A 21,136-nucleotide genomic window follows, 5' to 3' on the forward strand; every position below is an offset into this window, starting at 1 on the left:
GAAAGATGAACAGACAGGGGCCCAGTGATAGCCCGTCCATAGAGGGCGCACGGGCGCCACCCCCCCATCTATGCGTCCGGCCCCCTGATCTACATATCAGGGCTCCGGATTATGAATTCCAATGCGGGGTGGGTGTTTTTTTTAAGCACCTGATTAGAGCCAGAGGCTCTAATAGGCTTCAAAAAAGGGTGGGCTCGGAGTGCAGAGCAAGTTCTTCTCCGCCAATCAGAAGGCAGGTCATGAGACCTATTTTCCAATTGGCCAAAGCGTCAGGCGATCCTATTAGATACCTAGCACTTTGGCGGAAGAGGAGACACACCGCGGAGGAAGCTTGAGGAGAGGACACTGAAGCCGCCACTGCTCGCACTCCAGGAGAGGAGGAGAGGAGATTACAGCCCTGCCACATGTGCTGTCAGTGCCGCGTCGCCCAGCGGAGGGGGGTGCTGTCTCAGTGCTACGCTGCCGGGGGGGCATGTGGGTTGGTTGTTTGTTTACCACACACCAAAAGAAGAACCCAGTAGCCGCCACTGCAGGGGACTTTGTTCCAAATTAGGGACAGACCCTCAAAATTAGGGACAGTTGGGAGCAATGGGTGGAGTTTTGGAAGTCACTGACAGGTTTTTAGACATTTTTGTCTCTTTGCTATAAAGATGGCCTTAAAGTGCTCCAGCAGTCCTAACTCCAGAGTCCCTCTCTGAGTCTCTATACTACTGATCAGTAGCATCACCTAGAGTCCTATTGGCATTGGGGCTCTTGTAATATTTGTTGGATCGTTATATAACAAAGACCAGCATTGGCAATGTCTGCTCATCAACGTATGCACAAGTTACACATTGGAACAAAATGACCACACTTTTTTTGGCAAAAAGATTATCTTTGGAGAACTGTGTTGTGTCTGTGGTCCCCCTAACATACTGGGACAAGCTACCATGGAATTAAAATATTTTTTACAAAATAAAAAATATATTTTTGTCCCATGGTTGAAAAGGAGAATATTGAAGTGGCACAACTGCAGACCATAATGTGGACTTCATGTATGACATCAGAAAGAAGGACTGAAAGAGTCAGCTAAAAAGCAGCCATTCAGATTCTCCATTTCATAATTTCACTGCGTTATGGTAGAACAGGAGGAATCTAAAAGGGTGCTATAAGCAATGAGAATTGATCTTACTCCTAAATACTCTTTTTATACCTGAGGCTCTATAGGTAACAATTGCTCCTTCAGATACTTCGGAAGGAACTGATGCTTGTAACACTCTTATTTTCTCTAGCTGGAGAAATGGCCCGATGTGGAAAGAGTAGACTTTTCACCTGGATACATTGAAATATACTTGCTTTCGGTAAGTAGGGATAAAATATGGGGAAATGCACATGTAGTACACTGATGTTCTGCATTTTTTTTATTTTTCATTGACAAACACTTTAGCAAGGGCATGCCTGTGCCTTCAGTGGTATAACGTGAATTGTAGAAAAACTATTTCTTCTGTATAGAGCTATCCATTTATAGTAGAATACTAAAATTGCCAATGGAAGGAAACACAGATTGTAAAAAAAAAAATCCTTATAATATTCTATTTTAGAACCTATTGCTGGCAATTTGTTGCTAATTTATTACTGATCTTTGTATATTCTTCCACAGCTTAATCATGAAACTCATAGTTTTGCTTTTGCCACAAAGAAAGAAATGCATGTAGACAATCTGCACCCTGCAAACATCATAGTGTATGACTACTACAGCCCAGGTGCGTGGAACTATGAAGTGATATCTTCTGATGTGCTATCTAAATAGCAACACAGGAAAATTCTGCCATCTATTGTGAAAATGGCTAGAAAGAGCTTGGCATGCAATTACAGAATCCTTACATTTATATTAATATACTCTGATAAGCTATTTTTTTTTACAGTGGAAATTAGTGTTTCATATTGGGAGACAGTGATTTAAAGATATGACTAATCATGCTATGTAATACTGCATTTGCATATTATTTATCACCTGAAGCTTCTCTCCACTACATTTACAGAATAATGTAATACTGTGTTGTAAATGCCCTGAATAACTACATTATACATTACTACATTGTAATCCAATATACTACTAGCCAGGTCTATTTACAGCACATATACAGTGCCTTGAAAAAGTATTCATACCTCTTGACATTTTCCACATTTTGTCATGTTACAACCAAAAACATAAATGTTTTCAGATATTTATTTGTAAAACATTTTGAAAAAACAGTTATCATTTTCCTTCCACTTTACAATTATGTGACACTTTGTGTTGGTCTATCACATAAAATCCCAATAAAATACATTTACGTTTTTGGCTGTAGCATGACAAAATGTGGAAAATTTCATGGGGTATGAATAATTTTAAGACACTGTACTAACAGTATATTGGGTTGCAGGAAGGAAACACTGTTTATAGGTCACAGGGCTCTGTATGAATTTTTTTTTGTACAAAGGTTTTTATTGAAAAATATATCAACAGAAAAGTACAAAACAGTGATGGATACATCATAAATGAACAGGTACATGACTGCCGGTAACCGGCCATTAGAGCTAATGATGAAAAATTTAAGCCTGGTCTCAGGCTACTCTAAGCCGAGGCCAGGCGACATACCAAGGCACATCCTCAACTCGCGTTTACTGGCAAAACTATATAGGACCAGCACGAAGTAGTATCTTTGCAAACGTACATGAATAACAAAAAAAAAAAAAAGATATATACATAGCAAGATATTGTTGCAATATGTAGCATTTCATGAAAAAAAAAAGAGGAACTAAAAGAACCAAAAATAAAGTCAGCTTAAATTGAATAACTTCAATGAGGAGAACATACCTCTGCATATGACAATTCATATATTATATTAAATATCCACTCTCTGCAGAATTAAGCCTGAGGGCTTGAATGAAGAGAAGGAGAAAGAAAATGAAAGTAGAAAAAGAAAGGGATAGAAAGAAGGGAAGGAAGGAAGGGAAGGACCCTGGGGTGGGGGAACGGAGGCTCATTATAGGGAAAGGAGCGTTAGGTCAAATCTTGATGGGCGATTATAAGTCACCCAGGGTTGCCATATCCTGAGGAACTTGTCATGTGTGTCCAACAATATGGCCATAAGTTTCTCGTTTATCATAATATCATTCACAGTGTTTTTAACTGCTTCAAAACTAAGGAGTTTTCCAGGCCCTTGCTATGGTCAATTTAGTTGCAGTGAAAATATGTGCTGCTAGCTGACGTTCAGGACGAAGAAGTTCTATAATCGGTTTCCATAAAAGGGCTTCAAAAGGGTCCCGTTTTATGGTGGTATTAAAAAGATTACGTAGTAGTGCATATACTCTGACCCATAATCTGCAAACTCTGGGACAGGTCCACCAAATATGCGCCATCGTGCCCTCCTGTGAACAGCCACGAAAACAAAGAGGGGAATAGGCTGGAATGAAGCTTGCTAATCTAGCCGGGGTATAATACCATCTATAGAAAACTTTGTAAGCGTTCTCCAAAAAGAGAACATTTTTAGAGCATTTAGATAGTGCCGTAGTCATGCTTTGCCAATCCTCCGGGTCTAATTGCTTTCCAAGCTCAGCCTCCCATTGGAGATGGTAGGGTCTCAGTGGTGGTGTCTTAGACTCAATTATAGCAATATATATGATAGAAATCAAACCCGAGGACTGGGGGCGGGATCTACAAAGGCTCTCGAATTGGGTCATAATAAAGGGGGCAGAATGGGATTTTATAAGCTGTTGGAGAAAATGTCTAATTTGTAGGTAACTATAATGCTCCCTAAGGGGGATATCGTGTGAGGAACGTAAAGCCGTGAAAGAGATGATCTTGGTTGGGGTGAATAGCGAATGAACATCTGTAAAACCATTATCGGTCCACCATTTAAACTGCAGTGGATTATCACAACCTGGTTTAAATAAAGGACAGTGGATGAGACGAAGTAATGGGAGATGAGGAGAAATTAAACCTGCTGAGTATTTAACCGCATCCCACAGTTTAAGGGAGTGAGCTAGACAGGGACCTATGGTATGGGGGCGATGTGATTTAGGAAGCCAAGGAAGAGAAGCCAAGGGCGTTGGGTGTGCGTCGACTAAATCAATGGTGGCCCATAGTGGCATTTGTTGCTTTTCATGCAGGTGAGATAATGGGGCGATAGCCGCAGCTGTATAATATGCTTGAAAATTAGGAACTGAAAGGCCACCATTGATCCTGCCCGCATAAAGCACTTGTCTCTTGATCCTGGGTCTCTTGTTGCCCCATATAAACTGCAAAATTTTACGTTGATGTATTCGAATGATGTGGGGGGGCACTTGGACAGGCAGAACTCTAAAATAATCGAGTAATTTAGGAAGGTAGGTCTTGCGTACTGTCGCTATTCTGCCGAACCAGGAGATCGGAAGTGTGGACCAAGAGGTAAGCATAGCCTCCAGCTTCCAAAAAAGTGGAGAAAAAATAGCTTGGTATAATCCCGAGTACCTCGGAGTAAGTTTAATACCCAGATAGGGTAGTGAGGTTAACCACTGAAATGAAAATGCCGATTGTAGGGATTCTAATTCCGGGGCCCGAAGGTTGATAGACATCGCTTTAGATTTTGCCTGATTAACTGAAAGGCCCGAAAACGAGGCGAAGGAGTCTAAGAGAGAGAATAAATTGAGGAGGGAGATTCTGGGTTTAGTAATGGTTAATAAAATGTCATCTGCAAACAGAGACAATTTATGCGCCGTCCCTGCTATTTCCACTCCTGATATATCTGAGTTAGAGCGTATGGCCTCCGCTAGGGGTTCAAGTGCTAGTATAAATAGAAGTGGGGAGAGCGGGCATCCCTGGCGGGTTCCTCTCTTAATAGGGAAAGTAGGTGATTCATATCCATAATAACGCACTTTGGCCTGAGGGGAGTGATATATGGCTGAGATCCAACCCAGAAAGGCGGTGCCAAAACCATAATGTGTAAGGACCTGTGTCAAATAAGGCCAAGATAAAGTATCGAAAGCCTTATTAACATCTAAGGAAAGAAACATTGTCTCCAGGGACCTTTCGTGTGCTATATGTTGGATTTGAAGGAGTCGTCTAATGGCATCTCCTGCCTGCCTACGGGGAACAAAACCCACCTGATCTTTTTTTATCAGGCGCGGTAGAAAGGAATTCAAACAATTGGCCTGAATTTTCATCAATATCTTCATGTCAATATTAATTAAAGAGATTGGCCGAAAATTTGCCCAGGAAGAATGGTCCTTGTCTGGTTTAGAGATCATCACTATGTTGGCAGTCAGCAAGTCTGGTGTAAATGGATGACCCCCCTTGACCGAATTGTACGTAGCCGTTAGGTATGGGGCCAAAACCTCTGCAAATTTTTGGTAATACAAAGCAGTGAAACCATCCAGACCTGGTCTTTTGCCCACTTTCAGTTCCTTAATACACTGAAGAACTTCAGAAACCTGTATGTCACGGTCCATTAGGGAAGTATGGGATTCCGATAGGGAAGGTAAAGATATCTCACTCAAAAATGCAGTCAGGCCCTGAGTTGAAAGGTGATTTGGGGGGGGAGTAGAGCTTAGTAAGTCGGTAACGGAATTCTTCCAAAATCCGCTGGGGGTTTCCCGTGAGAATGTTATGGCGGGTACGCAAGGTTATGGGGGTAAATTTTGAGGTAAAGGTACGCAGTCTGTTAGCCAGCTGCGCATTGGGTTTATTTGCCTTAGCATACCATTTCTGGCGGGCCCAACGTAAGGTACGATCCGCCTCATCTGACAGGCATAGATCCAAGTCTGTACGGCTTTGTCTAAAAGTCTGCGATTAGCAGGGGTGGGGGTTAATTTGAAGGCCGCCTAGCGGTCCTCCAAGTTCTGCTCTAACTTGCGTCGGGCCTGAATTCTTTCTCTTTTACGTTGAGAAGCTATTCGAATAACACGCCCTCGGAGGACCGCCTTATAAGCCTCCCATAATGTTATTGGGGACGAGACCGAACCTGCATTAATTCTAAAGTATTCCACAGAAGCTTCTTTAAGTTCACTGAGGATCGGTTTTAAAGATAATAGCGAATCGTTCATCACCTAGGGAGCGTGTTGTGGTTTAGTGAGTAGAGAACGACAAACAGTTAGGACCGGATTGTGGTCTGACCACGGGACTGCTAGAATCAATACCGAATCTATTAAAGGGAGATGTTTCCGTAACACAAACGCATGGTCGATTCTAGAGTGGGAGTGGTGAGGGTGGGAATAGTGGGTGTAGTCCCTGCCCACGGGATGAAACTCCCGCCATATGTCCACTAGATCTAAGTTTTGTAAGGCCAACAAAAACTTTTTTGCTGCAGGAGGGGGGGCTTTATGATCCGCCGGGTGTTTATCAAGGGCAGGATTGAGCGTCACATTAGAATCACCCGCCAACAGGTGGGTGCCTCTCTGGTGGACCTGTAACAGAGAACAGACATGAGACAGAAACGGACCCGGGTTGTCATTTGGGGCATAATAGGTCATAATGGTTACTTCATTATCCTGAACGGAGCCCTGCAAGAGAAGATATCTGCCATTAGGGTCAGCTATCTGCTTGTTGCAGACAAAAGGGACTAATTTTCGTATGGCTATAAGAACCCCTCTCTGTTTAGTAGGACCGTTAGCTAAATAGACTTGGGGATAGTTTGCTGCAAAATATTTGGGACAGGAAGAAGAAGAAAAGTGAGTCTCCTTTAAACAGGCTATGTCTACTTTTTGTTGCTTAAGATATTTAAAAATCTTGACTCTTTTTTGTGGGGAATTCATGCCCTGAACATTCAGGGATAGCCAGTGAAGGGTCATTGGGACTGAGATATAATGTTATGAACTACTCCATCCGCACACCCCAGGGGCCAAGGGAAAAGGGAAGGGGGGAGGGAGAGAAAAGTGAGAGAAGAATAATAAAAACAGGAAAAGACATAATAAATGAGAATACCAAAAAGAAATCTAATTAGAGTATGTAATGAATACATTGACGTATCACGCCGTGTGCAATAAAGCCCACAACAGGGTGGGCGCATAGTCAAGGCAAATATCTTAGCCATGTGCCAACCCATGGGGGGAGCAGTGGTCCATCTGAACCACCGGCCTATAGTGAAGACAATACAAACAGGTTAAATAGTATTGACATAAAGTTTAAACAATAATTAAGAGATAGCATCAAAACAAGCAACTTAAAGTGAGTTACAGTATGAGAACCTCAGTGCAGTATTGGCACCCGAAGGTGTGGATGCAGGGGACCCCCCCGCCCCCAAGGGGCGACAGCCTCAAGACCATCACCCCCAGGAGGCAGGGCGGGACCCCACACCAAAATCAAAAGCAAGGCGCCAGCCCCAGCACCCCACTGAACAGGAGCGAAGGGTCACGACACCTGAACTGAACAAACAAACAACCTATATAACAGTCGTTGGAGGCAGGTCCCCAGCCTAAGACCTCTTACCCCTCTTCCCCCACCCCACCAGGTCCTGAGAATATTTTGCCTCTGCCTGATGAACCCTCTACTCCATGAGGGCCATCAGTAATGTAGAGGTGGTTCGGGGGGCAAACTATTTTCGGAGACCCATTCAGGGAATCCCATATGGGGTGGTCCATGTCCAAGACCGCCATCTCACAAGCGGGGCAGCCTACAATGGGGCACCGACCCCCCCTGCCATTCTATAGTCAACTCGGTAGGGCAAGGGTACAGCAGGGGGACGTCCCCCAAGACAAACTACTGAAATCCTCCAGTAAGGTTGGAAGTTAGAAGTTAGAACAAAAACAGTCAGTGGCACACCGACTCAAGCGGCCAGGAAGAGTGAGCTGCATATCAAGGAAAGGTGGAGATTATCATCCAGTATTAGCTTGTTGGAATCGTTTGGCCTGCAGGTCCCGCAGTGCCTGGGATCCAGATTGCGAACGTTGTGATGCTTGAGAGGATTTACGAGGAGGCCTAGAGGGACCTGGTTGGGAATGTGAAACCTGGGCATCCGGTTGAGACAGAGGGATATCCAATTGTAGGTCCTGGAGATGTTGTTTGAGACCTGATGGGGAGGTGGCATGGAACTGGCGGCCCTGATAGAAGAAGGAAAGTTTGAAGGGGAACCCCCACCTGTATTTGATCTGGTGGGATTGTAGAACTTGGAGGTAAGGCTTAAGACCTCGACGCCTGGCAATGGTGACCGGCGAGAGGTCTGCGAATATTTGGAGATGGTTGCCTTGAAAAGAGATATCTCGCTGTTCTCGAGCTGACTGTAAGAATTTCTCCTTGGTCCTATAATAGTGGAATTTAATGATGACATCCCTTGGGGGGCCTTCGGAAGGTTTAGGGGCCAGTGATCAATGAATGCGGTCAAATTCCAGTCTGTCCACCGGGATTTCAGGGGCCAGTTCTTGAAAAAAAGCGGTGACTGTTCCCTGCAGGTCGGTAATTGTTTCAGGGATTCCGCGAATACGAAGGTTGTCCCTACGGGCCCTATTTTCCGCATCCTCTAGTTTATCTCTGAGTGCGTCCAATTCTGCGGACATTTTGTCTACCTCTTCCTCATGGCCCTCCAACACAGTGGTAGCCAGGTCCATACGACGTTCCAATTGATTAGTGCGGTGGCCTATCTCTTTAAGGCCGCGGACCAATTCTGAGGAAAGCTTTCGGGAGGCAGCCGTTATCTCATCTCGAACAATGCTGCGGAACTTAGCTAGCATAACATCAGAGTCAGCAGGCTGAGGGCTTATGTGATCCGTGGGGAACAGATGGAGGCTTTCAGCAGGAGAACCCTGTCCCAGATCAGAGAGCTGTGTATCATCATCAGGTTCTGGAGGCTCAGGCGCCATCTTAGATTTGCCTTTGCCTAGGGCTGGAGTTTTGGAGCCACTCTGCCAATTTTTTTGCTTGCTTTTTGTAGAGCGGTACATCACCGCTTGCGGCACCAAGAATTCCTCTATCCAGTGGGGTATAGCGGTCCACTCCCCGTAACTTCTATGTAAGTTTAGGCCGGGTTACAGTATCTGACGGCGTGGAGCGGAGGAATCAATTGTCCATTGCCTTTGCTCACGCGTATGCGCCCCCCTTAGGCTGTATTTTACATAGCTAGAGAACAGTCTCTATTAAACATGATGTGGACCTTAGTCAAAAGTCCTGTGGGCCTATGTAGGGGTTGTGAGGGGGTGTCTATTAAGGCAGATGATGCTTAAAACTCCAGGAAAGAACGGGCAGCCGAATTTCAGAAGAGGGGTGCATTTGAGAGTCTCTAGTAAACAAACAGGGACCCCGGATCTGTTTAGACAGCAACCAACTTGTAAGTAATGTTGTGTTTCATTAAAGTTAACAAATCCACCAGTTTAGATCTCCACCTCCCCTCACCATCAGAAAGAGAGGAGGGAGACAGTCACTGCAGTTCTAGATGCCTTATGGGAGCCTGAGCAGCAGAAAGATTGGAAGGGATAGCTGCAGGGTGTATGCAGGAGTCCCAAGATGGCCACCGGCCTCCAGGAGAAGGCAGAAGCCGCGGTCTTTCCTGAGAGACGGCCGGGTGATTACTGCCATCTCTAGGCCCTGAATCCCCTGCAAGACACGTAGAGGCAAAGGATCGGGCAGCCCAACGCCTCCTGGGGACTCGGCCTCGGGTGATTGCAGAGTAGGTGTTACTCACTGTGTCCCTGGGGTGGCGTCCGCAGCCAAGTCCGCAGGCCGCGGCAGCGTGGTAGGCCGCAATAGGCCTAGGCTGACCTGAGGTATCTCCACGTCCTCCCCAAGCCGACGGGTCAAAGCGGATGTTCCCCGGAGGTGGATCGGCCATCCGGTATGGACAGACAGTCCGTCCACCCTCCGGATCTCAAATCTAGTCTGCAGGGAGCTCCGGCAGCCCGTAGGCCCCAAGATGGCGGAGGGCATCGGTGATCCAAAGGAGGCCTCAGTATGGATGAAAATCAGGCCGGTAAAGTTCCAACTAGGCACCAGGAGCGGATCAGCAGGGGTCCGGGACCAAGATGCCACAGTTTTCTGCTGCAAAAAAAAGTAACAAAAGCGGCGGATGGCACTGGATTAGCGTGGGGTATGAGGAGCCAAGCTCATACACTTCTTTCCAGCTGCACGTCCGGACACGCCCCCCTCCAGGGCTCTGTATGAATTTTTAATTGACGATAAGTTCACAATAATGCAGCTGCAGCTCAATCCTGTTTTCTGTTTGATTCTGTAGTGCGTTTTTGAAGTGTTTTTCATGCATGTGTTTTTTGTATCGAGAAGGAGACTGGATTTTATACACAAAACTTTCACACACATTTTCAGTGCATTTCCATTGATGTCTATGGGGCCAAAATTGTGCTGCAAATTCACCAAAATAGAACCTGTACTTTTTCCAAAAATCGCGTTGCATTGATGTAAACGGGCACCTTTGAAAATAATGTGATTTCCATAGTTGTGCGATTCTGTGTGATTGACGCAGTATCTGAAATCGTACTAGTGTGAACCAGGCCTCAGAGGCAAAACATGTTATAGAATGAGCACTGAGCCCACTATGGAAGCACCCTGTAAATGTTTACTTGTAAAATATAGATGTACCCATGTAGCACCCTCTAGTAGTACTAGGATGTGTACAGAGTTTTTTTGTTGTAGGCTTGGCTTTTTCTTCTGGGTCAGGGTTTGAGTGACTCAGGTAGGGCTGGGTGACTCACAGGCAGCATCACTGAGACCTCCCAATTCTTTCCAGAACATGCTGAAATCTTCTGGAAAGGGAGGAGGAAAGGTGAAGTGGAGCTGCCTGGAGTGTTCTGAGGGCCCTGACCAATCCTCAAGCCTGATTGGCAGGGGGCAGGCCTCCTCAAAAACTTGGGGTCAGCCCAGCTGGAGAGGACTTGGTATCGGGTGGAAGATGGGGATGGAGTGTTATGCCCCGTACACACGGTCGGATTTTCCGACAGAAAATGTGTGATAGGACCTTGTTGTCGGAAATTCCGACCGTGTGTAGGCTCCATCACACATTTTCCATCGGATTTTCCGACACACAAATATTGAGAGCTTGCTATAAAATTTTCCGACAACAAAATCCGTTGTCGGAATTTCCGATAGTGTGTACACAAATCCGACGCACAAAGTGCCACGCATGCTCAGAATAAATAAAGAGATGAAAGCTATTGGCTACTGCCCCGTTTATAGACCCAACGTACGTGTTTTACGTCACAGCGTTCAGAATGATCGGATTTTCCGACAACTTTGTGTGACCGTGTGTATGCAAGACAAGTTTCAGCCAACATCCGTCGGAAAAAATCCATGGATTTTGTTATCGGAATGTCCGATCAATGTCCGACCGTGTGTACGGGGCATTAGGCTGTCGAGGCCTTTGAGGGAGCTCCCCAGTCTGGGGGGGGAGTGACCGTGGGCCTGGGCTCGGGTGCGGACAGGACCATCTTATAACCCACAGAGGTGTCCTGACCAGGAAGCACAGAAGGAGCAAGAGGGGACAGCAGGAGAACACTGCCAGGCAAGTCTCCAGGAGTTCCACAGAGTGCAACCAGGAGGGCTGGTGTGTGTTCACACAATCAGGAGGACTGGGGAGGCACGCCTGAGAGGACTGAGATTGCAGTCTGGGATGGGTGCAGACCAGTGGAGTGCCTATGCCCTGCAAAGGGCATTTGCTAAGGCCTGGCAGAGCCAGTGTCAGGCCTAAAACATAGTGCAAGCTGGTCCTGGAAGTGAGGAACCAAGTGATGTGCTGGAGAGTGAGATCAGCAATCAAGTGATGTGCTGGAGAGTGAGGTCAGCAATCAAGTGATGTGCTGGAGAGTGAGACCAGCAATCAAGTGATGTGCTGGAGAGTGAGACCGGCAATCAAGTGATGTGCTGCAGTTGGAAGGGAATATACAGAGACTGTATATAGTTGAAGTCCCAATTCTTTATCTTTTTTTCTTCAATCAAGTGGGCATCCTATTTCTCTCTTATCCCCATCCAAGTTTATTCCGCCCCCAATAAAACATAAAAAAACAAAGTAAAAGGACTGCTTCTTGACTGATGAGTGTCTGAAGACTGTGTGAGAGACGGACCACAACAACCAGCAGCCCCTCTACAGGGGTACCGCTACACTCAAATAATGAAACATTTCTACATAAGGTCCGTTAAACGTCTAAAAAATTAACTTGTTTTAAAATCAATAAATAGTCTTTAAAAGTGTTGAGCAGATAAGATATAAAAATACTTTCAAGAGATGGCTGGTACCCACTTTCACATGGTATACACACCTATTCAGTCCAGTCAATCACTAGCCTCATATCCTTCTAGCCTTTACACAGGCAATTATTTATGTGGTGAGTATTGAGAGGCTATAAAAGTAGTGCGGTCTATAGAAAGAGATAAGGTGCATAAAGATCTTAAAGAACATTGTAGTTATTATATTTTTTTTTTTTGGTGGTGGGGGGGGGGGGGGGGGGCTTTATGACTTTGTGACCCTGCCCAAATCTGCTTAGGAAAAAGTATATCAAGAAAATCCAGCTCTCCAAACACTCCCATCCTCCTCCCTTCATAATCAGTGCAGGGTTCATAAGGGGGGCAAAAGGGACAAGTACCCCAGGCCCCCCTGACATAGAGGTACTTCCTTTATAAAAAAATTATAATGATAAAATTAGATTTATTATTAAAACAAATTACCAAAGTGTGTGGGTGTCAGGATACGGAGCAGTTAAGCTTGACTTCAGAGGCAAATAAAGGGATGAGGTTTTCAGGGAGATGTTTTACATTTCAACTTCTAATATTATTTTACTATTCGAGATGTTTGTTTTAACTTGACTGTGTCATGGAATTTATTGCCTAGTTTAGAGACAAGTGGGTGGGACAATGGAAAAGTTAGAAAGATGTTGGAAAGTGCCAGCCAACAGCTCCAACACCATCAAGTGGGAGTGAAGTTGAATGAATGAACAGCATTGATTTATTGTAGCGAGAAACATGAGAGAAGCTCACTCTCCCGCTTGACTCTGATTTAATCAAGAGGCAAATCCGACACTGTGATCTTGAATAAAACTTTGTTAGCAAGTTTTACCCAAAATTATGAGATTGGTCAAATTTGGGACAGGTGTGGGATTTATCATTCATTTCAGTTCACTTTTATTTGCCATATAATTTAATTTCTATATTGAAGGGTCCCCTATCTTGAAGTGTCCCGGGCCCCTCAAGGTCTAAATCCGAAAATGCATAGAATAAACCTGATTAATGGAAAAGCACTAAAGATTAGTTTCTTATTCTTATTATTATAAAATTGGGATAAAAACTTAGGAACAAAGAACACGGAGGAGAGATGGGTTTGCTTTAAGAGCATATTAAATAAGGGCATTAGCCAGTGCATCCCATTGGGAAATAAATTTAAAAGAGCGAACAAAAGTCCTGGAGGGCTTAACTCCAATGTAAAAATGCATATAAAAGCAAAGGAGAAGGCCTTCAAAAAATACAAGGCTGAGGGACCATCATCAGCATTCAGACTTTACAAAGAATGCAACAAGAAATGTAAGGGTGCAATTAGGGCAGCTAAGATCAATAGTATGCAAGCTCTTGGAGAGGATGATAAGGGACTATATACAAGATTTTAGTAATGAAAACGGTATTATTAGCAGTCATCAGCATGGTTTCATGAAGAATCGTTCTTGCCAAACCAATCTATTAACATTCTTTAAGGAGGTGAGCTGCCATCTAGATAAAGAAAGGCCCGTAGACATGGTTTATCTGGATTTTGCAAAAGCATTTGACACAGTTCCCCATAAACGTTTACTGTACAAAATAAGGTCCTTTGGCATGGACCATAGGGTGAGTACATGGATTGAAAACTGGCTACAAGGGCGAGTTCAGAGGGTGGTGATAAATGGGGAGTACTCAGAATGGTCAGGGGTGGAAAGTGGGGCCCCCCCAGGGTTCTGTGCTGGGACCAATCCTATTTAATTAGTTCATAAATGACCTGGAGGATGGGGTAAACAGTTCAATCTCTGTATTTGCGGACGATACTAAGCTAAGCAGGGCAATAACTTCTCCACAAGGTGTGGAAACCTTGCAAGAAGATCTGAACAAATTAATGGGGTGGGCAACTAAACTACATGGCAAATGAGGTTTAATGTGGAAAAATTTTAAATAATGCATTTGGGTGACAAAAATATGAATGCAATCTACTCACTGGGGGGAGAACCTCTGGCGGAATCAAGGATGGAAAAGGACCTGGGGTCCTAGTAGATGATAGGCTCAGTGATTGTATGCAACGCCAAGCTGCTGCTAACAAAGCAGACAGAATATTGGCATGCATTAAAAAGGGGATTAACTCAAGAGATAAAACAATAATTCTCCCACTCTACAAGACTCATCTGGAGTATGGTGTCCAGTTCTGGGCACCAGTCCTCAGGAAGGATGTACTGTAAATGGAGCGAGTACAAAGAAGGGCAACAAAGCTAATAAAGAGTCTAGAGTATATTAGTTATGAAGAAAGGTTGCGAGCACTGAACTTATTCTCTCTGGAGAAGAAGCTTGAGAAGGGATATGATTTTAATTTACAAATACCATACTGGTGACCCCACAATAGGGATGCAACTTTTCCATGGAAGGGAGTTTAATACGACACGTGGCCACTCATTAAAATTAGAAGAAAAGAGGTTTAACCGTAGACTGCATAGAGGGTTCTTTACTGATGCAAAATTCACTTTCACAGGTGGTGGTTTCAGTGCGAAGCATCGATAGTTTCAAAAAACTATTAGATAAGCACCTGAATGACCATAACATACAGGGATATACAATGTAATACTGACATATAATCACGCACATAGGTTGGACTTGATGGACTTGTGTCTTTTTCCAACCTCACCTACTATGTAACTATGTAATGTAGCAAAATATATAGATATAGATATATATATAGATATATATCTATATATATATCTATATATATATAGATATATATATATATATATATAAAATGATTAACCAATTGTCCTTTTTTTTTCTACAGAAGTCATTGCGTATGTTGAATATAAAGCACCTTGTAGTTCAGGTAAGGAATGTACATGAAAAGGTAACCCCTATGTATACTGTCTTATATTTTACCACTAATACCCATAATTTTTGACCCATATTGTAGCCCCTTATTATTGCTACTCAAAATAGTCTTACACCAAAGGTTGGGATAAAACAGTCCGTTAACGGCCCCTTTATTAAATAAAATAATTAACAGTATAAACCAAAACAAAGCATAAACTTTTTGGTTGCCGATCCTTGGAGGCACTTCGTATCCAACTCTTTACCTTATATCTGCTTACCCACTTATGTTGCTTTGCATCCGACTTGGGGACGAACCACCTTCAGCAGATAACCATAAACTCCCAGTTAACCACGTAACTGGCATTCACCGGGGACCCATACCTCAGATGTGTCCCAACCATAAACTCCCAGTTAACCATGTAACTGGCATTCACCGGGGACCCATACCTCAGATGTGTCCCAAACCTTTAATTCCATCATTTTACTTCCAAATGCCTCCAAAGACCCAACCGCCTTCCTAAAAGAAAATAAAACACAAAAAGAAAACAAGAAAGACAGAAAAACAAACCAACATTATCAATTTTCCATGCAACCAATCTCAAATAATTAGGGCGGGAGCTTTTCCTATCCTCGTGTGCTGACAGGAAGTCTGCACCTCTGACCTCCTCTCTGCACTGCCTCCCCCTCACACCGCTCTGACCACTCACCTGTGAGCTCAAGTTGACTTCAGGAAATAATTTAACCCTCATGTAAGGGCTTACCTTGGTTGGAGTCCATGGCGCAGAGATGTACGCTCACCCTTGCAAATAGATAGAGCCCACAGTAACAAAGAGATAATCTACCTCGGTTGTGAATCTGTGCTCGGGGGTTTGGCAGGAATTTGCCAAAGGATAGTCGAAGTAAAGCCGTAGTCAGGGATTCCAGAAGTCAGAATAAACGATTAGCAGAGCCAGGGTCAGAAGCCGGAGTCAGTCTTGGAACACTGTAACTGGAACACAGGAACTTTAGGCAAAACAGTAGACAATGAACTGACAAAGCCCTCAGAGTGAGGCAGTGTCAGAGAAGCTCCCGGAACAGAACAGACCACGGTGTTGGTGTGGTGCACTGTTGGTGCACTTTGCTCAGTGCTGTCCGATCTGCAGCTCCCAGTATCCGTGCTTCCTGTTAACCTGTCTGAACGTTTGATCTCCTTGATACCTGGCTTATCTATTGGATTACTTTCTGCTGTCTGCCTGCATCTGACCCCGGCCTGCCTTTGACCTTGAATCTGCCTGCTCCTTTGTATTACGCTGCCTGCCTGTTGCCAACCCTGCCTGTGACCTGGACTCTGAACCTGCCTGCTCCCTTGTACTGTGCTACCCGCCTGTTGCCAACTCTGCCTGTGACTGGACCTGCCTACCCTGCTCCTGCTCTGCATCTGCTGCCTGTGCTCCAGCTTACCAAGGATCTCCAGTCCACGTGCACCATGATCCTGGGCCTTACTTCCGCAAGTCACCCGCCAGACTCTCATACCATTCTGTGCTCCCGTGCCTCCTGTTCATACTACCAGGGGCCAGGAACCAAATACGTAGGGGAAACCTTCCCCTGCTGTATCGGGCTCGTCAGTCAGGTATGTGTAGGTCTGACAGGCAGTGTTTTATTGGATAAACTGCCTCAGCTGAACCAGGAGTGACAGGTAATAATTGCAACAAGATCCAGAGTATGGCCCTAGTATTTCATGCAGAACTAGGCAAAGCTGGAAAGCAGGCTGAAATGAACTGAGGTGTGGCTCAGAGGCAAAGTAACAGGAGCACTAAACAGGCAGTCATAGGTTCAATACCTCTTTGAGCCACTTGGGGCGTGACCACGCCTGGCTGTCTGCATGGCAGGGTAGGGACCGTGACACCTCACTAGCCCAGCCTACAGGGTCCCATTTCATGTAGCACTGCTCTTATTTCTTCTTTACTTTTCCTTCGGGCCTTTCCATATCACCATATTAATTGGTGTAGCTTTGCTCTTTTATATATTCCTCTTGTCTCCTGCTTAACATTCAAAACTGTGAGGTGTTAAAACTGCATTAACCCTTTCATGACTAAGCCTATTTTTGACATTTGGTATTTACAAGTTAAAATCCATATTTTTTGCTAGAAAATTACTTAGAGCCCTGAAACATTATATATATTTTTTAGCAGAGAATCTAGAGAATAAAATGGCGATTGTTGGAATATTTTATGTCACATGGTATTTGTGCAGCAGTGTTTTAAACGCAAAAAAACAAACAGTAAAGTTAGCCAAATTTTTTTGTATATTGTGAAAGATGATGTTACGCTGACTAAATAGATACCAAACATGTCATGCTTTATAATTGCACGCACTCGTAAAATGGCGACAAACTACGGTACCTAGAAATCTCCATAGGCAACGCTTTAAATTTATTTTACGGTTACCAGGTTAGAGTTACAGAGGAGTTCTAGTGCTAGAATTATTGCTCTCGCTCTGACGATCGCGGCGATGCCTCACATGTGTGATTTGAACAGCGTTTACATATTTGGGCGCGACCTCTGTATGTGTTTTCTTTGCTGCGCGAGCTCGCAGGGACGGGGGCGCGTTAAAAAATGTTTTTTTCTTATTTATTTTATTTATTTTTATATTAATAAATTGTGTTTAAAAAAATAAAAATAAAAAATGTGATCACTTTTATTGCTGTCACAAGGAATGTAAACATCCCTTGTGAGAGAATAGGTGGTGACAGGTACTCTTTATGGAGAGATCGGGGGTCTAAAAGATCCCCGATCACTCCTTTGCACTTCAAAGTATTCAGATCGCCGAAAATGGTGATTCTGAATACTGTATATTTTTTTAAAACCGGCGCCATTGGCAGGGAAGATATTTAGTGTGAGAACAGTGAATATTTATTCGCTATTCTCACGCACCTGGGTGGGCTTCCGAGCACATTCTCTGTGCCCCGAGCCAACCCTATTTTGAAGCCTGTTAGAGCCTCTGGCTCTAACCGGTGCTTCAAAAAAATCACACCCCCCCCTCAGTGGAATCCATGCATCCGGCGTCTTGAATGGGCCCTTAAAGCGCCCTTAATGAACAGGCTGCCCCTGCCCTACACCTTGGCTTATGCTTACAAAGCTTCATCATAGCCTTCCATAGGGAACTTTATTGTGTGACTCAGCATGAAGGCAGAGTAGTGGGAGGGGACTAACCCTGGGAAAGACCAGTAAATCCATTCAATCACCACCAGCAAACACTTCAAATAGGTTACCAGATTCATTTTAACCAGCTCAAGACCTATTTTCTATCATAGATTTTCTCATCCAGAATGGGAAATGCAGGTCTTGGTCATACTTTACATTAGTAAAGACAAATAGACTGTGCACTTTGCAAATTTTCTCTACAGCTTAGTGAATGTGGTGAAGCTCTGCTGATTTCCATCATTCAAACATGAGCAGCAAAATGCTGTTTATTTTTCCTTGCACCCGATTAGGTATTAGTTACAAAGTGAAGCTTCACCACGTTTACTAAGCCCTGTGGAAAATGAGCACAACTACACTTGGAAAGTTCACAGTCTATTTGCCTTTTGTAAATCAACAGTTTTACGATGGCAAAGGATAGATTTTATCAGTCATGTCCCATTGAGCCCTATAGAAAGTTGTCACTGCTCTCAATTCTGCTTCATTAGCACACACATTTGTCACCTGTCCCATGCCTTTAGGAAATACAGATACGTGCCATCCTCTAAGGGCCCTTTCCCACTGGGGCGGCGTCAGCGGTAAAGCACCGCTATTGTAAGCGGCGCTTTACCATCGGTATTCGGCCGCTAGTGGGACGGTTTTACCCCCCGCTAGCGGCGAGAAAGGGTTAAATACCACCGCAAAGCGTCTCTGCTGGTGGTATAGCCGCGCTGTCCCATTGATTTCAATGGGCAGGAGCGGTGAAGGAGCTGTATACACTCCGCTCCTTCACCGCTCCGAAGATGCTGCTAGAAGGACTTTTTTCCCGTCCTGCTAGCGCACCGCTCCAGGGCTTTCACACTGGAATCAAAGCAGCGGCACCTTCGGGTCGGTTTGCAGGCGCTATTATTAGCGCAATAGCGCCTGCAAACCGCCCCAGTGTGAAAGGGCCCTAACAGTGACAAACTCAAGTTAACCACTTAAAGAGGTTGTAAAGCTTTGTGTTTTTTCACCTTAATGCGTGAAAAAACACCTTGCACTCTCCGGCCCCCCCGAGCCCCCGTTTTACAGTACCTGAGCCCTGATCCCGCATTGCTTTCCCCCAGCTCTTGTGCTTCATTGGATGATTGATAGCAGCGCAGCCATTGGCTCCCGCCGCTGTCAATCAAATCAATGACACGGCGCACCGGGGGCGGAGCCGAGTGACACACTCGGAGGCTGTGGCCGTCGACTGTATCACATCGGAGCGCTCCCGCAAGCTAACCTCCTTGGGAGAGCGCTTCCCAGAGGGGGGTTAGCTCTTGAAGGGAGAAGCCGAGACAGCCGCCGAGGGACCCCCGAAGATGAGGATTGGGTCCACTCTGTGCAAAACGAACTGCACAGTGGAGGTAAGTATGATATGTTTGTTATTTTTAACAAAAATAAATAAATAAACCTTTACAACCCCTTTAAGCACTGGAAGATTTTCCTGCTTAATGACGAGGCCATTTTTTGCGATACGGCACTGCGTTGCTTTAACTGACAATTGCGCGGTCGTGCAATGCTGTACCCCAACAAAATTGACGTCCTTTTTTTTCCCACAAATCTTTTTGTGTTATTTGATCACCTCTGCGTTTTTTTTTTTTTTTTTTACCCTATAAACAAAAAAAGAGCAACAATTTTGAAAAAAAAACAATATTTTTTATTTTTTCCTATAATAAATATCCCCAAAAATGTTTTTAAAAAACTATTTTCAAATTTTTTCATCAGTTTAGGCCAATATATATTCTTCTACATATTTTTGGTAAAAATCAAATCACAATATTGATTGGTTTGCGCTAAAGTTATAGTGTCTACAAACTATGGGAAAGATTTATAGCATTTTTATTTATTTATTTATTTTTTACTAGTAATGGCGGTGATGTGCTATTTTTAGCGGTACTGCAACATTGCGGCGGACAGATCGGACACTTTTGACACATTTTTGGGACCATTGACATTTATACAGCGATCAGTGCTATAAAAATGCACTGATTACTGTGTAAATGTCACTGACAGGGAAGGGGTTAACACTAGGGGGCAATCAAGGGGTTAAATGTGTTCCCTAGGTGTGTTTCTAACTGTGAGGGAATAGTACTGACTAGAGGAGGAGCCAGATCATTGTTCCCACTTAGCAGGAGCAGATGATCTGTATCTCCTCCCCTGTCAGAACAGGGATTTGTGTGTTTACACACACAAATCCCCGTGCTGGCTCTTGTTCCCGTGATCACGGGTGGCCGGCGGCGATCGCGCCAGCCAGCCGAGTAAAGCGGACGCGCACGTGCACCTGCTATGGGTCTTAAAGGGGACAACGTACCCATACGGGGTTTCGCAGGAACGTGCCACTTTGCCGACGTATATAGGCATGGGCCGGTCGGCAAGTGGTCAAGAAGGCCTTTTGCACTCTGTACTGATGTATGAGTATCACTCCTAGCAGAGAGAGATCTCCCTTCACTTCTGTCCTGTAGACACACACAGAAAAAAGGTGGCTTTAGATAGATAGATATACTTTTAGTCTCTTACTAATATCCAATTTACATTATCCTTGTCACAGGAATTGAAGTTGCAGAAGTCCATGATGGCAATGAAGTTCAATAAACTGAAGAAGCTCACTAATGAATAGAAAGAGTGTCTATGAAGACCATAATTCATTCGAATTGAATACTCTTTACATATTGACCTGTATGTAAAAGGGAAAAAAGTCAATTATTTTACTTGTCTGTAATTCAAACTTTAATAAAGTCATGAACACTCTGCCCAAATGTTGTATTGTGTTTTTACGTTAGTAACACATTTTAGTTCTTGTCTTTTTTTTTCTATACTTTACACTTCTAGTCTTCATTAAAATGTTTATCCAAGTGGGGAAATGAGGGGGGGGGGTCCCTCCAATGGGGTAAAAACAAATGAAAACATTTCCTCACTTACAAGAAAATGTTTAATTCTCTTTAGTTAAAATTCTGTCTCCGTAAAAATAAATTGTTAACCACTTCATTACAGGGCACTT

The 21,136-nt window shown here is 44.2% G+C and overlaps 1 protein-coding gene across 1 annotated transcript in view; it reads left to right on the plus strand.

Moving 5' to 3' along the window:
- LOC141105853 (alpha-2-macroglobulin-like) overlaps window positions 1-20,894 on the plus strand; it is a 368,197-nt gene extending 347,303 nt beyond the window's left edge. The window contains exons 32-35 of the mRNA XM_073595997.1: window positions 1,272-1,340; window positions 1,640-1,742; window positions 14,928-14,969; window positions 20,687-20,894. Of these exons, the coding sequence (XP_073452098.1) occupies window positions 1,272-1,340; window positions 1,640-1,742; window positions 14,928-14,969; window positions 20,687-20,730 (258 nt within the window). The 3' untranslated portion in view covers window positions 20,731-20,894. The remainder of the gene's footprint in view (window positions 1-1,271; window positions 1,341-1,639; window positions 1,743-14,927; window positions 14,970-20,686) is intronic.
- Window positions 20,895-21,136: the final 242 nt, after the last annotated feature.

The sequence above is a fragment of the Aquarana catesbeiana genome, linkage group LG08 (assembly GCF_042186555.1).
Source record: "Aquarana catesbeiana isolate 2022-GZ linkage group LG08, ASM4218655v1, whole genome shotgun sequence".
NCBI classification, from domain to species: domain Eukaryota; kingdom Metazoa; phylum Chordata; class Amphibia; order Anura; family Ranidae; genus Aquarana; species Aquarana catesbeiana.